This window comes from Antedon mediterranea, chromosome 2 (assembly GCF_964355755.1).
Source record: "Antedon mediterranea chromosome 2, ecAntMedi1.1, whole genome shotgun sequence".
NCBI classification, from domain to species: domain Eukaryota; kingdom Metazoa; phylum Echinodermata; class Crinoidea; order Comatulida; family Antedonidae; genus Antedon; species Antedon mediterranea.
The window spans coordinates 1642789-1660559 of record NC_092671.1 but is presented as its reverse complement, the minus strand read 5'-3'; the positions used below and the strand labels follow the sequence as shown (position 1 = coordinate 1660559).

Genomic DNA, 17771 nt, shown 5'->3' with positions numbered 1-17771 from the left:
ACTTGTAGTTTGTCTAAAATACCCAAGAGAAAATGCTTTGTATTGCTCCATGAAATTACTTATACATTTTAGCAATTACGTTCAGCTGTTAAGGTGAATTTATAACACCCATCTTTTAAACATGCAGGAAATTCAAAAATGTGTTATCTATTAAACGATAGTTTCTTTTTCAATGTGTGAAGTCTCTCTCTTTTCTGTTTGATTTAGAAACAATTATTTTTCTTTCTTGAGGTTTTTCCTTACAGATATTTCCAGAGTGTTGAAAACAATAGTAAATGTGATGGATATCTTTGTTTTATTAAACATAAATTTTGTAATATTTCAATTCTTTGAATATTGCTTCGTATTTTCTTGGAAATGTCCTTTTCCTAATGTTAACACATTAGCTTTAAGCTTAAAAACTGTCTGGGGCATTTTCATTATCATTGGATTTGAATAATGTTGACAACTATAGCAGAGACCTTAATTAATGTGGTTTTTTTTGTCTGTCTGTTATAATTTAAATGTCACAGTTTCTAATTATGAACTTCAGAAATGTTTTAAATATTTTACTCTTTCATGTTTTCACTCAAAAAAAATCATGGGAATTTGGGTTTCACTTCATTTTACATAAACCTGGTTAACTATTTTCTTTTATTGCAATATAAATATTTTAAAATGTTTTTTGGAAACAGTTCAAAATGTAAAACAATCGATAAAAACTTGAAAACATGTCATAAACATTGCTGAATCATGATGAGTATTTAATTTTGTCATACGATAGAGGGCAGGCTACAGAATGTGAGATGACTCATGTATATAGACTTTAAAATATAAAAATCTTTGTGGAGTTTTATGTGATATAAACATAATTGGTATACATATCAATAACATGAATTTTAAAAAACATTTAATAATGCCTTAATTGGAACCCATGTCTGTTTATAGTTGTATAGCAGATGATTGTGGTTGTGTGCTGCAAGGGAGGGAACTAGGGAGGTTTGTAGGATTCGAAAGAACCTCTTGTGGAAACACTGGCTACAGGATTGTGCTGTCCAGTAATACATTGCTATTTACATTTACTGCTGCAAAGGTCTTCACACCTGCACAATTCCGGTCCAGCACCGGCAAACCAAATCGGTCGTCATTGTTTCATTTTTTCGACGCTCCATGCACCAATTGATATGTGTATAGCCAATTTGATTTGCTGGCGCCGGACCGCAACCGTGTCGGAATAGGTGTGAAAGAGTAAATACTTACTGTGAGGTAAGCTGTGTACACTTGGTGGTAGACTGCTAAAGTACTGGTGGAGCATTGATACCTTTGTGTCTATCCTTCTCTTTGGATCCATCTACAGAAACCAACAAAAACACATTTTAATAAAACAACTCAAAGAATCAGACATATTTACACTATTTAATGGAAATTATATCATAAAATGATCCTAAAAATTTGTCAATAAAATATGAAAACAAACACACATGCATGAAAACATCATTGGAGGTAAAAAGTGCTTTTGCTATAAAAATTTAAATTTCCTTGTTTTACAATACTATTTTAATTTTTTGTTTTTATATATTGTTTTACTTGTTTTAGCATCTTGAAACAGAATTTTACTATTGTAATATAAATATATCTGTACTTTGATCAATATCAATTGGGCCATTAGTTTTTAATATGCATAATAAAAGTTGATTATTCGCTAAGCAAACAATTTATTTAAATTTTTTAATCGATTGTTCATCGCTGTCTACAATGATTGAGGGTACTTCATGTTTTAGTCAAACTAGAGGGCTCACTATCGAAAGAAATTTTTTTCATGAAATCGGTTGTGAGAACAAAATAAATTATAATACTGCCCTCTATCAACATACCTGTAAGAGTTGTTCAGCAAGTTCTGCAGCCCACGGAATTTTACATAACCTATAGAAAAAAATTAAACAAAACTAATATATTTGCCAGCCTGAGGTGATTATTATTGTTTTGGTTTTTTGTATAGTTGTGTATCTTTTATATGTTATAATTATATATGCACAATAATTATGAATGAAGAATAAATGAATGAAAATATCATTATGTAAAACTTGGTAAAACATTTAAGACGGTTATGTTGTTATCACTATGGTTGTATACATACTTTGGAATGGATGTCCTTAACGATTTCTGTCGGTATGACTTAACACAAGCTGCAACAAAACAAGAAATCAAAGTTAGAAAATGTTGGGAAAAAAAAAGAAAGAAGAAAAGACCTTCTAAGATGGTAGTCGCATCGATCAAATAGAATTATGTGGTGCTGATGCACAATGGTAGGTGGCGCTGCATGGTTGCTTGCCAACCAAAAAATGCGTTCAACCTGCCTGAGTGACTCCAGGGTCAACAATGGTTTGGAATAGGCTTATTGAAGTGGTCATTTTAAAACTTAATAATTTTCAATAAAAACAACTATAATTTTCAATAAAAACAACTAAAATTTCCAAAGATCACTAAATATTTGTTTTTAATAATCTATTTATCTTCAACTACAGTTTAAGTTTAAAAAAAATCAAGCTAAGATACATAATTTGACAGAAATACAGATCTATACAGTTTATCAACATAGTAGCGTTAAACGCATTTTTTGGTTGGCTAGTAACCATACAGCGCCATCTATCGTTGTGATGTAACACCGCATAACTCTATAGCCAGCACACAGAAAACATGCTAAATGATGGTTCCACTATGTGACTTATTTTTGTAGATTTATTCATATTTCTCTAATATTTTGTGTTATTAATGGGACCTTTCCAGTTCTGGTTCTATTTTGAGATAGTCATTGTATTGGCAGAGTCAACCAGTTCTTTTATGCATCTCTTATCCAATCATTGTCTTTTTAAAATTATTTTTCCTAAACTCCAACTCAACGTGTCAACTCTTCAAATGTTCTTATCTCACCTTCTTTGTAATAACGTAACGATGACACTCCAGGCCAGCTCTGTTCCGTTGGTGTCCCTAATGTCTGAAATACAATCAATATTTAAAATATTTGAAAAATTGACAAAGCGGTACCAGAAAATATAAAATGCAAGTCAGGACTGATTGTCAGTTTTGAAAAGGTGTGTAAGCCTACAACGACAAATCATTTACAAAACTTAACATAACAGGTATTGTAAGGTGGGCTAGTACTAATTCAAACACCTGTTATATTTGAACTTTATATAGCTTACAAAAAAAGAAAATGTATATGATTTTGAAATGAATGTAAGGATTGCTGTTAATGATCTAATAAAAATCTAAACCTGAATCATTACTTTTTTTCTCATTATTTGGAGTAAGTTTTATTATTATTATGTTATATGAGTTTGGTACAATTATAGTGATTGTTGTAGTTACATTTTCTAGTCCCTTTTTAGTTTGGTTCTCAAATAAGATGATAATTGAGTTCATAAAAGTAAGATGATAGTTAGGTAAGGAAATTTGTGGGTGGATACGATTTAACAAAAAAATTGTCAACACACAAGTGAGTTAAAGGAATGTTATTAAAAGAATTTGTACAAGCTATATGACCCAAGCAGCATGATCGGGATACAACCTGTTAGGTTGTCATGGTTACAGTGTTGTTGTACACCAACCGTAAGGAAATCTCTACTACGAATTCAATTACCGGTAATGGAATCTGAGTCTTGCTTAAGCTTCTGATAATTTCTATGTGGCTTTGCATAAAATATAAATTATTAATGATAAATTTCCAAATTGAAAATTCAAAAATTAAGAAATAAATATATTAAAATTAGATAAATTTCATTGGTGGAATTTATTTATTTACTGAATCTGTCTTTCTTATCTGTTAAATCTGTAAATAAATACATTTCACAGGTCACACTATTAGGACTACTGTATATGTGACTAACCATTTGACATTAATTCAAGACAATTTGCCATGACCTGAAATTGTATTCACCTAGATTTTCTTAATTCACTTATGTTTCCCTTAGCCTAAGTGTGAATTGTGAATATGACCACAGTGGCCATATTTGGGCACATCCCACTTTTTTTATCAAACTAGTTTGATAGTGTAGAAAGAGCATTTTGTACACCTGTACAAGATACATTGATTCTTAATACTGTATTAAGAATTCCCAAGAGCCAGAGAGTATATTTTCTAAATGCTAGCAAGACAAGATAATGCTCTACCATGATCCTAGCAATAGTATGACACAGCAGGCACCTTATTTCAGGTGTCTGTAGAACATGGTATGCAACATGTATTTGTTTTATTTAACTTAACACAGAAACCAGAGATGGGTGAGAGAATTCTAGGCCTACCTTGAATATTCTCTCTAGCTGGTCTTTGAAGTCTTTCATTCCAGGAAATAATGCTTGTCCTGTGATCATTTCAACAAAAATACATCCTACACCCCTGAAAATAATAAGAAAATGGCAATAAATATATTTATTTCTTCATGCACAGAAAGTGTACTGTACAGTCGGGCAGCAAAGTGGATGACCTTGCGAATTATTACCAAATAATAGATAAAGCAAGTAGTATAGTATATATAGTGTGGAATTACAAAATTCAGCAAAAGTAACTTTCAATAAAATTTAAATTGCCTTTTGATTTTGATTTGGTCTTCTAAGAAACCACATCCATCACAGTGATGATCAGCACTGCAATTGTCTAATAGTCCTACAAAATGTTTCACAAGGACTTATGTATGTCCATTCAAATTACGAAAATATTTCAAAAGTAAAGAGTATTATACCATTATGATTAGCATATAGACTGTTCTATAATTATTTAAATTCCTTAATAAGTTTCTTACCACATATCTAACTGTATTGAATAGTCTTTTGAGCCTAGGAGGACATCAGGAGGCCGGTACCATAGTGTTACAACCTCATGTGAATAGGTCTTACTCGGTATCGACTTGGCTCTAGCTAGGCCTAGAAAAAAAAAGATTTTCATTTTCATAAAATTTTATTTTTTATATTTGTTAATCAGTGATATTGTATAAAGATTTTGAAATAGAGAAGGATGACAGCCTTAAATTGTAAAATAAACTTCTGAAATTAACATGTCCTATCTTTTGTATGGCAATTTTTCAGAATTTAGGGTTGATGGTTGGGGGTTGGCTTTCCCCGCCCAAATCCCATCCCCGCACCACCACCACTCGCATCATGACTCCCCTATTACGATTCTGTTTTTATGTACTGTATAATTTCAACATTTAAGCATTCACTTAAGGTAAGGTAAGCACCAAGCTGTCACCGAGGTTACAGTGACAATATACACTTATTAGGTTACACAGATGTTATTTTCTATTTTCAGGTACTTTCAATCAATTCATTAACGAAATGCCTTCTTGAAATCAGTGTGACATTAAAATAAAGTGTTAGACGCAAATGAAAGTACAAAACTAATTGAAGGCAGAATAACATTACACATAGACCTAATTACATTTGACAGTTAGATAAAATATGTGTTTGTATATTATTATCATATTATTTGTATTGTATTTGTATATGTTTTTATATTGATTATGGAATAAAATGTCGATGACTGATTGATATGTACGGTTGATACTACAATCAATATAAACTTTATTTAAATCTAAAAGCATGAATTACTAAATAACTGAGATATATATATTTTATGTGGATCAATTTTTGATTTTGTATATATTTTTTTAAATTTTATTTTTGTTGATACAAATCAATTTCAGGTTCTTTGATAATGTTAGTGTACATTTTTCACGCTGCTGCTCTAGCCCGCTACGTCACACGAGATGACTCATTTATTAGATGAAATCAAGCAGCAGTTATAGTACTACACTTTGACATTTTTGCTAAAATGGAAACTCGACTATAATTTATAGGTACCAGCTGCATTTCTGGTATTTATTAGTCCCATGACAATACTGTATTTCACTGTCAGATAATCATTGAATTATTATCAAAACAGTCCATGGGCCTGTTCGTAGGGGTTGAAAATACCAGCTTATTCCCGATTTCCGTTCGCGTGACCCAATTAACTTTTGCCTCAGGCTACAAAAAATTTGAGGCAAAATGTTCACCAAATTTGCAGGTTATTTCAGTGATAATCCAATTATACTCGGCCTTCGAGGATAATAAATCTCCGATAGAGGCGTTGTGTCAAATTTCGACAAACGTTCGCTGCCTAGGCCCGTCATTTCTCCTACGAAGCTCTTCCATACACGCTTCGAGAGCGATCGTCAGCTGGTGCTGTCCTTGTTGGTGAAAACCGCTTAGTAGGCCTAGCTGGTCGGTGGTGTTTCGTGTAACATTGGGCTCAAATTCTTCGTCAAGAAGGAGTAAAATAATGGTCGTCAGGAGAAGGCATATTTCGGCAGGATTATCGGTGTTAAGAGGCATAAGGTTTGTCGCAAGGATAAGCAGTGTAAAAAGTAGCAAGTAATTGTTATTGTAAAGATAGATCGCGAGTAAAAAATATACAACACAAAACTAGCGCGCGAAAATGGGGTCGTAGGTTGTAAAGACAACTGACCTTAAAACGTAATTTCCGGTTTGTGATTCGTCGATTAACCATTTAAACGGTTAAATATTTCAAGTACGAACGACGCTCAATTTATAACCCGAGGCATGGGTGAAATTAAGCGCTTATTTTAACCACCGTACGAACACGACCCATGAAAGTTTTTGTTTGTAATATGATACTTCACACTTGAAGTATCTAAGGCGTGATGAAGTGACCCCCAGACTTGACCTTAGCAATAAAATAAACTAAATTGAGTCTGTTTCATATCAAAGTTATTCACTTCTGTAACAAAATTCACATTATAAAAAGAGAAAAGAAACGTTTAATTATTATAACTCAAAAACCACATTGTCTGACAGACAATTGAAGTATTTTTTGCTTTTAATTACATTTTTTCAGGTAAAATAACTATTATGTGACAATAAAATGACACATTCAAAAACAAATTTGAAATAAAAAATATTTTTCAGAGGGACAATATATCTTTAAAACTGTTACGTCAATAAGCGAGCAGCGTTTTTTGTAAGAAATATTTCTTGTTTAGCCTGTTTTTTACATAAATAAAGAAACCTGATATTATAAAATAATATCTATCTACATATCACATTTGTAATATAAAATGTAAATAATGTTGTCGTTTTTACTTTTAATGTATGGCATGATGTGCATCAGTCGCCACTGTAATCCCTTTGTTTATTACCCTGCCACTAGCTACTTATTGGCAATTATTTTGATGTAGCAGAAATCACAATACCTATATGAAGTCTCTCATTTGATGTAAAATTAAGATAATAGTTCTATTAAAAATTATCTAAAAAGAAATACAATGACGAGTGAAGAATGTTGTAATCGCTTTGTATGAGAAATTCTTTAATTGATTGGCTTAATATATTAATACACAAACCAATAGTATAGTGTTGGTAATCCAGGTGTAACCATGGGGTAGACACAACTTTGCGCGGATTACTAACTGCATTATGGGAGTACGTCTCCATATGCGTTTGATCCAAAAAATGACTGGGGTAATAATGTGAAGCACAAGAATTGGGCAATAAGCACTATCTAAGAACAAATATTGTTATTATTAATCTGAGTGCCGCTATACCTGGACTAACCGAAAATAGACCATGCTCTTCTGGGAGGAAGCTACAATATGAAAAGTTTCTTGTACAATCCTTTACAAAAATGGCTAAGCATCTAATTGTCTATAGAAGTTCATTGAACATCCCATTAGAATAATGGACCAACCACATAAAGGTACCAGCATCATCATTTCAGTAGAACATGGGCTATTGTTGGTTTATCCAGGTAAGTTAAGCACAAAATAGATTACTGGGTACAAGTATACAGCTAATTTTTATGATATTTTTGTGAAAAACACAAAAACTATTTGAAGAAATCCTTACCAAAATCAGCAAGTTTCAACTCGCCATTTTCACTAATAAGAATATTCTGTGGTTTTAAGTCCCGATGAAGAATAAGCTGCCTGTGACAAAAGTCTAAGCCACGTAATAACTGGAAGAGGAACAGACAAACATTGCTTGGGTGTAGACTGCCTCCTTGGTTCTCTAAGTGTGTATTTAAGTCTGTATTCTGCAAAATAATAACAATAAATAGGATATGATAATAAAATAATTCAAAAGAAAACAAATTTTACTCCATTTTCAATTGCCTTTTTTCCCCCTTTCTTTTCATTTTTTAGGTTTTGTTTATTTCTTATATAGTATGGAAAAATTAGTTATGGTAAAGTTCAAAATAATACATTTTTGATACACATCTTATTAATCTGTTTGCGTTATTAAACAAATAAAATAGTAGTTGGCTCATTTAATCCTACAATAGTCATTAACCTAGCAATACAGCGTTCAAACGACACTTGTCAAAAATTAAAACAACAATCACATCCAGTAATATTGAACCACTTAATACTTCCAACTGAATTCCCAGCAACAACATTTCCATGGATCTTTCAGGACGCTTCCTTGAGATAAGATCCTATACCGGAAATATGGATAAGGTCAAAGGAACCTATTAGTACTTAACATTTCCCGGCAGGAAAATCCAGAACACTGAATCAATTTTATGTTGTTTGTTAACATAACATGTTGTTATTTCTAAAAATAATCACAATTATAAGTTTGTATAGTTTAGAAAGGTATAGGTAGAAATAATATCATTATTACTTTAAAAAAATATCTAAGACCTAGTAAAGACGGAAACAATGGAGTAACTATTCTTTACTCCATGCGGAAACAATGACAATAGTGCAGATAATATGTTGAGAAAGAGAAAAATGTTATGTTGATAACGATGATGATAACGATGATGATAACGATGTTGATAACAATGATGAAGAATGCTAGCAAATTATTATTGATGATGGGAATATGACGACGATGATGATGATGGCGACAAAGATGATATGATGACTATAAAGATATCCATGTCCTTATTAAATGATAAAGATGTTTGTATTGATGATGATTATAAAGATAGTGTTGATTATAATTACGGTAATAAGATTGTAATAATGATAATGATAATCGTGATACAATAGTAATTATTTAAACTTTATCAACAATTTCACGATTTATTACAAATGCAAAAGAAAGCTTCTTAAATTATTCTAGAATCTTAGTGATCAATTTCTTATTAAAGTCCAACTATTATTTGACTGTCTCTGTATCCTGCTGATAAATGGCCAATAAAAGTGGCATTAACCGATAGCAAGATTGTCAACATACAAATGTAATGTCTCTAGCTAGATTTTTCGCCATACAAACACATGGATTACATTTATTGAAGGAATCACAACTTTTAAATGTAATATTATTGTACTAAATATGAAATAAAAGAATTGTATCTCCATATATGGTAATGTTTGTCTAATATTATATGGTATTGGACGAATGTAATACTGAGAATCGGCTACTAAAACATCATTATTATAATGATGTTTATAGATTCATACTGTAGATAGATTCACAATCACAATATTTACCTAATGGTGTACATCGTATGAAAATGTCAAAGAATAAACCCGTACACGATTAATCTAAATAAATCTTACCTTCTGGCTAAGCCCATTCAGACTACGAATTTTCAATATTTACATGTTTTTCACGTTTTCAAAATCGTACATTATCTTGTGTAAGTGGTTACTTAGGCTTGTTTGTTAGCCTACTGTACTTACTGCAGTGTTCTGATTAATATAACATTATCTCACACACTATTAAATCAACATTACAACATTACAACATTCCAACATTCCCTAACATAATCCTACCAACTACTTAAGAGACATGAATCCTGATAAACAACATTTTAACCATCTACTTTCTTTCAGAGATAAAAACACTCTTATGCAATTATGTGTTTCTTTTGTATTTTGTTTTTGTATAAATGTTGTTATTTATTATATATGTTGTAGTTACTAAACCACTTTAAAAATCAGTACATTTGTATAAATAATACAATAAATAGGAACAAGAAGGGAAATAAGAGAATATTGATGTGTAATGAAAGAAAGTCTTAACATTCTTTTAAATAAAGTACACATTGTTGAGTGAACTTACTGGAACTTGGCAACAATTTATGCTATTTTCTAAAATTCAAAGACAAGTGTTGATTATAGACCACTTGATAATAATGTACAATGCATAATAGTCTTACAAATGTTTACTTGACACAATCTCAAGATCTACAAACGGAAGTGAAAGATTATCTGGTATTGTTGGAAAAACGGAAATTCCTCTTTCTTGTGGTGATTCACAATAAAACCACTACATGGAATTTTGTCTTCAGCAATTTCATTTGACTTAAAATATTTAATTTATTTATTTAGGTATAATTAATGTGTTAACAGAATGTATTTTAGGGATCTTTTATTTGTTGGTTTATTTATTTATTTCCAAAAGTTTCGGACATAATGTACTTACCACATACTCAAATACAAATGTTAACGATTTCTTTGTGTGAATAATATCGTGTAGACGAACAATGTTGGCGTGCTTTAACTTCTTTAGTAACGACGCTTCTCGTATTGCTGTAAATGGTGCGCCCTCTTCCTCTTGTAAATGAATCTCTTTTAATGCTACAATTTGGTTGGTGTTGGTTCTAGAGTTAAAAACAAATTATTTATGCATAAATTATTATTCTTCTTTTTGTGATTAAGAAAATGGTTTCAAGATTCTATATCTACATTTTGTTTTAATAATTTGTTCATTTTCTTGTATTTGAAACAAATCTTGTAGAACACATAGAAAGAAAACATGAAAACATTGAGAGGAATAAATAGTAGTATGTAATTTAATCAATCTTGTAGGCTTATTATTTAGTTTGAAATCAACCAGCTAATGTTTGTATCTTGGCAAATATCACAATGATGTAACCCTAACAACCTTTACATGCCAATTTCACAAAATTACCACGGTAAATTTGGCAAATAGAAGAGCTATTCAATTTAATTAATATTGATTTGGCTTAAATTAGAGGCTAGAAGATGAAGTATTAATTTCATTTTTTCACTTGTCTTCAATTCATAATGATGGTGTTAGGCTCTTCTCTGAAACTGCAGCTTTGAATTGAAAGTATTTAAAATAAAGTGTTTAATAAGATGTTTCAGGTATACTTTAGAATGGACATCATTTGTACTACTGTATTAGTGTAATAATGGGGGTTAGAGTTGAGCCATTTTTACTGGCTTTTTGTCTCACAGGAAGACAATCTGTTTCTCATTGTCTAGCCTACCCATTTTATCAAACTTTTTACCATGAATATCTAATATCAACTATACCTTTCTACCAGTAGGGGAGACATGTTTCCCCCATCCCTTCAGAAGTTTTCTAACATACTTACATTGAATGTGCCTTGTACACTGTGGCGTATGATCCCTCACCAAGTCGACATATCTTCTTATACGACTCCAGGCGACCCTGCGTGGCACAAATCTGTAAAAACAAATGCAAAAAATAAATCAAGAAATTATCATTTAAAATTGAAATTTTGAACAGTAGAGTAAATTTACACACACACGCATGTTTAAAAATTTGGACTATAACGATATTAGCAGTAAAAATAATAAAATATTGGTATTATAAAAAAATTGGTTTTCCTCTGTTTTGTTTAACTACTAGTTAAATTAAATCTATAATATTACAATATATACACGAAAGAAGAAAAACTACTGGTTAAATGAAATTACCATATATTTATTATTGAAAGAAATAAAAGTGCAAAAACGTATGTAAAAATCAATATTGAAAAATTTCAGTATAATAAAATTGCACATAAAAAGATGCTTAAACTGTGTGTTGAACATGTGAACATTATTTGATGAATTTCAACATTATTGATGAAAACATTGCCAACACCACAAAGAAAGCATGTCACAAAAAGTAAAAAAACAAAGGTTAATTATCAAATTGATCATGCTTTTTAGAATTTCTACAAGCTACTACATTGATAGAACACAGTACTTTAGTACACATACTTTATTTACTCAAACACGACTAAATCAAGAATATTTGAATAATGAATATTCATGATCAAAATTTGGAAGCAATGAAGATATCACCACCACCTGGATATAGTCATATATATCACACAAACAAAGTGGTGCTGGTAGTCTACGAGTGCCAAGTTCCGCTTACCTAGAAATGATGGTGGTATATTCGCATTCCCCTTGGGGGCAGGGTTCATGTAATAATGTACAATTTTCTGAGAGGGGTGTTTAATTAATTTGTAGGTATTCAAGCTGTAGCGCTTTTCTCGTGGAGAAATAGGCCAAGAAATATAGACACAAGATTATAAAAGATCTTATTCTCCAGACAAAACACGTCTTAAAACCTAATGTTTATCTAAAGAAAAACAAAACGACGATGACAAGAGGAAGTTGGTCTTAATAAGCCATTAAGCAGGTATAATGGATCCATAAAAGGGTAATGTATCATGCATTAAATGGAAATGGATACATAGTAGTACTCTAAGCATCGTTCCTAGAAGAAACAGAATATCATTGATACTGCAGTCAGAGAACGAAGAGGAAAATAGAGGAAAATGGTTGAAGCAACTCCCCAACCTAATGTTTGAGGAAGCACCACCCTCGTAAAAAGAATGGAAAGAAATAAAGGAGATTAAAACCTTGACAAACCATCTCACCCTTTAAAAAAATTTCAATAAAAATAAATCAAAATGATTAATTTGATAATAATTAGTAATTCTAATGCAAGTAGTATGTTGTTTTATTGAATACAGATACAATTTGGTTTGGCGTACTCGCATGTAAAAGGCATCGTAAAATATCTCTCACTGTTGCCATGAGTAGAGAGAGTAGGATTTAATGGGGAATATAACATTTTGACAGAAATTGTTGATGTGCCATTAATACATCTTTTGAATGATGACATCAAGTAGGTAGAGTCTCAGTGACGACGCTTTCATTTAAATTTGATGCAAAATGTTTTTATTATTCTACTACTACTACTAGTTACAAATCACATTTTTATTTGATTAGCCATTTAATTTATTATGATTATTATTATGCTGTTAATACAAACCGTCAATATGCAGTTATAGTTAAGAAGGCGTTTACTGTTATTCTATGTATACTATATACTTAGCTATAAAGTTTTAAAAACAAAAGACACAAATAGACTAAAATTATCACACAATTATAATTTTTAAAATCTATGTAACACACAGTACTATGCACTACTAATATTATTTTAAACAAATACAATCAACTTTCCAAAAATCAGAAATCTTTGAAAAATTGACCTAACAATTATGGTTGTCCAGAAAGGCTAATTGTAGAATACTTGTATAATTTTGGAACTTTCGGACCAGAAAATTCTTCTCAAAAGGTTATTTTAAGAGAGTCTGTATTTAGGATAGCTGATTGTAGATACAAAAATAACTAAACTACATCAACTAAACAACACCAATGAACAAAATATTTATGATAAAACATTAATAAAAACACAAATGCAGTAATTAATTTTGTACATTAATACATATATCTATGCATACTAGACTACGTACTGTAAAATAAGTGTTCAAACATACATTTACAAACAAGTAATGAAAAAACTCAAGTTACACTATATCTAGAGAGAAAATGCTATTTTCTATTTAATTTGTTAAAATTAAGGATCATGCTTGAATCAAAACGTGAGTATTAAGAATTAGTGCTAAACAGTACGCCAAAGTATACAGTAAACGAAGGTTGACAAAACATGCTATTTCTACCAAACGACGACTAATTACGTAAAGGCGAACTTACACTTGCCAACATACTTCTAGGCCTCGGTTTTCTAACATAATCATCCTTGCTTTTATTTTTTTCCAACTCCTTTATATAATTGTTGTACAGCTGAGGCAACGCATCGTTTGCTGACCGGTATCGATAGAGCGCCGGTCGACCTCCTTTCGGCTTTGCTGGAAGCGTGACGCTGGTAGAGCTTCCCATTACCTGATTTCCATTCTCCTCTGTTACGCTCCTAAATATTGCACTGGAATTAGTAAAAGCACCCTAAGAAGATAGAAACATATTTATACATAACCTGGTGTACGTTTAATAACAAATCGAAAGTTGTATGAGTTTGTTAATACGGAGACTGACGTAAGCTTCATTAGGAGAGCTGTGAAGCACTACGCATCCAAAGTGTTGGTCTGTCGTCAATTCTCGCTGATGATGAAGCCACGTAGGCGGTAATGTTCTCATTCAGTTGCAATCATTCACCAATGTGATCTTCTTCATTTTCATCTCATTAATTCATGTAAGCATTGACGATTGAAAATAAAGTTTTACTGCGATCAATGCACTTGTTAACATCTATGTACATTTGTACAATCTATATCCATCATCAAAAAGTAAAAATGCTAATACTACTATTATAAAATTCCGACTGAGAAATTATTGTTTAATTTTTTACCTTTTACAAAAATAAATTTATCATCTATCAAATAAAAAGCTAATAATGGAATCTTATTAAGAAATCATCAATTTTAACTTCAGTTTTTGATTGATTTGACAATACAGTACATTACAAATATACATTTTTCTGTTAACACAGTTTTATAAAATGCTTTTCTCTACATCATTTATGGAATCAGAAAGTGGAAATGATTAGACAAAATGAATGGTGTGTAATAAATACTGAAGTTTATGAGGTTGAACAGACAATAGGCCTACAATATAATAGGCAGCAGAGTTTAAAGTTAAAAGATGATAAAAACAAAGCAAGAATCTCACACAACGAAGAGGGATGGAGGAGGACTGATGCCTATCTATCTATCTATCTATCTATCTATCTTTTACCACAAGTTGACTTTAGGTATGCAAGAACAATGTCTCTTTTATAGCTATAAAATGAGCACAGACTCTCTTTATCTGGCTAGTATGTTCTTCAACGAAAAGGTGTACTGGTTTCTGCTGCTGTGGACAGATTAATGAGTGCCGTTAGGTGGCAAGGGATCCTTAAGGGAGATGGAAGTGTTTATGCTTTAAAACGGTTGTACTGTATAAAAGTACATTTATCCCTTATCCCATTTCAACAAATTACTGGAGCTGAGCTTGGGATGAACAGTGCTTTTTAAACTAAAGTACAGGGTGTAAAACTATTAATACCTATATAATTGTACTGTAACTTATCTTACCTTGCCATTCAACTAGCCTTCAGATAATATTGATTTTAACACATTTCAAAAATATAATCTCTATATTTCACAACTATAACTCACATTTAGATTTGTCATTGTCGAATATCCAATTAGAAAAATAAATTAATATAACTAATCAATACAGATCAGAGGTCAACATATGGTGGATATGCTTTACTATAATGTTAACCATTATCAATATTTCATGATGTAACTATTTTTATCTTTAAACAACACTAATTCATTTTGAAGTGATTATAATGCGCTGGGCTTAATTCTGATTTTACTCCAGTTTAAATATTTTCGTAATTGCAGAGCATACACATTTTTTATTTTATAGTTGTCTCAACTTTATTTAACATTCAATTGTCAGGTAGGTAGGTTAGGCACAAACTACAACTTTAATTCAGATTCCTTTCCCTAATATTTTATACCATTTTAAGTACAGTTCTATTAGTATTATCTGAAATAATTAGCATGAAATGAAAAGGTGAAGATACAACAAGACGTCTTTCAAACTAACTAGTCATTTAGGCTGGAATTAAATATTGATGTCCGAATTATACAGAAAGCCAATCTAGTACTACCCAAGGAAATATCCGGAATCATCAAAATTAATGGACAAATTTAAGGAGGGATAATAAGCCGAGTTGTATTCAGAGCTGTAAGCTGAATAAATTGCCTCTTATGAGCCTCTTAGCACTTAAATATGGGCCTAGAAAAAAATAAGGTTGTTTGATTGTTTATTATAAATAGATTTGGACATCTTAATTTACAGTATAGTATCAAAAAGAAAAATTAATTACTGTCAGCCTTATTCTTAAATTCAACCTTTAAATCTATTTAGATCACCTTTATCAAGACTCTATCTTCTTAAGCTGTCTACACTATCAAACTAGTTTGACAAAAAAAGTGTGATGTGCCTAAATATGGTAGTGATATGCCCAAATATGGCAGTGATTTTTTGTCACATAAAGTTTGATAGTGTAGACAAGGCTTTAATCTTAACTTCTTGCTATTTCTTTTTTGTTCCATATGTAGGAAGTATATACAAGCACCGTTTCTTTTACACATTATTCATGAATTCTCAATTACCATTTAGATTGTCACATCTTGTTATACTTTCTTTTAAATTAGATTCAAACGTCTCTAAACTAAATGTACCATTTGTTGCGTTTGACATTATAACCTTTGACATTACATTACTGTGTTTGTTGAGGCCTAATTGGAAACTTCATAATTTAAGTTTCACTGTGTTTTTCCAGGATACCAATTTTTATTCAACTTTTTATTACTGTCAAAAATCTGATGAGTTTGATGTATTTGACCTTTGTGAAGAAAAAAAGTTGGCCCTCTAGAGATCAGTCAGAAGTAGAAGCTCTTTGTGTAAAAAACAATGAATTGTCAGCGTACATTTTACCATCGATTTGTAAAATTTACATTCTTTTTATTTCTCTGTAAACTAATAAAAATGAATAAAAATAAAATATCTTTTGAACAGTAAGCTGAGATAATTATTATTCCAAAATGAAACACAATTATGATAAACTTTATACAGAATTTGGCTGACTCAAATTCATTTGATTACATTTGTATTCTTTTAACAAAGCATAATAACTAGCTAAGGCTTGATGTTATGATTTTCAAATTTCTCTCTACTGTACAACTGATGATGACTTACAGTACTATTACAATTGAATCCACAATACTGGTTGAACATCTGTATGGGAATGCCCTTGTGCCTGAGGAAAGTGTTGGGTGAGAGGATTGCATGAGATCTTATCAACTTTTCATCGCCCTTATCTTTGATATTTTGAGTACCTCCCAAATTTAGTGTGACTCCAAAATAAAGAGACTCTTTAATTTTGATACAAGTCTGTTTATAGCAACTCTGGTCAAAAGATGTTTAGCATCTCTCGTGATGCAGAGTATCCACATTTTGAAATATTAGTGAATTTACACACCACAATGGGAAGCCTCAATGACAGCAATTCACACTAAGCCCTGCCTACTTTTAGAATGCGAATGCGCATATAGTGATACAAAAAAACATAATTTTATTTCAGTCTATAATCCTTTGTTGTACTTCCTAAACCAACTGTTATCTGCCATAACAAACACTTGTAAAGTCTATCTTTTACTGTCCAATAAAATAATACGATTCTACAAGCAACCAATGAGAAAGAAAAAGGGAGGCTTCTACAAGCATCGGTCTCTCTATCCTGTGATAAACCGAGTGAAAAATTAAACTGTGAAGGGGTCCGGTTTTTGCAGAAAATGGAACAATCTCTGTTCAAGCCACTGGGTTCAATCGTTCGATTTATATAGCGCCATTCCAACATTCATTGCTCATGGCGCTGAGCTCTGTGAAAATGTGGTCAGGTTGAAATCTTACCAACTGTATTGGTGGCTACGGCCCTGCTAAAGAATAGTAATCATCAAGGGTTTTTAAGAAATTATAGAAGCCATTCCTAATTTTTTTGTAAACGAGTCCTCTATAGATTAATGTACATTTGTATAGCACACTCTCTTGTTTTGCTTTCATAATTCTCCCAATATTACATTTTTCCAAGTTTGGACCTCTGTTTATAATACAGTATCTACTTGTAGTAAAAAAAAGTGTCTTTGCTAAGAAGTT

The 17771-nt window shown here is 31.3% G+C and overlaps 1 protein-coding gene across 2 annotated transcripts in view; it reads right to left on the bottom strand.

Moving 5' to 3' along the window:
- LOC140040013 (cyclin-dependent kinase 14-like) overlaps nt 1–17771 on the bottom strand; it is a 38740-nt gene that overhangs the window by 1574 nt on the left and 19395 nt on the right. Inside the window, exons 4-13 of one of the 2 annotated variants that reach the window (XM_072085632.1) lie at nt 13755–14003; nt 11330–11421; nt 10411–10588; nt 7879–8065; nt 4779–4899; nt 4282–4375; nt 2911–2974; nt 2117–2165; nt 1854–1902; nt 1240–1330 (exon numbers count right to left, since the gene is read on the bottom strand). In XM_072085632.1, coding sequence (XP_071941733.1) covers nt 1240–1330; nt 1854–1902; nt 2117–2165; nt 2911–2974; nt 4282–4375; nt 4779–4899; nt 7879–8065; nt 10411–10588; nt 11330–11421; nt 13755–14003 — 1174 coding nt within the window. The remainder of the gene's footprint in view (nt 1–1239; nt 1331–1853; nt 1903–2116; nt 2166–2910; nt 2975–4281; nt 4376–4778; nt 4900–7878; nt 8066–10410; nt 10589–11329; nt 11422–13754; nt 14004–17771) is intronic. The other variant, XM_072085633.1, reaches the window with a different exon arrangement.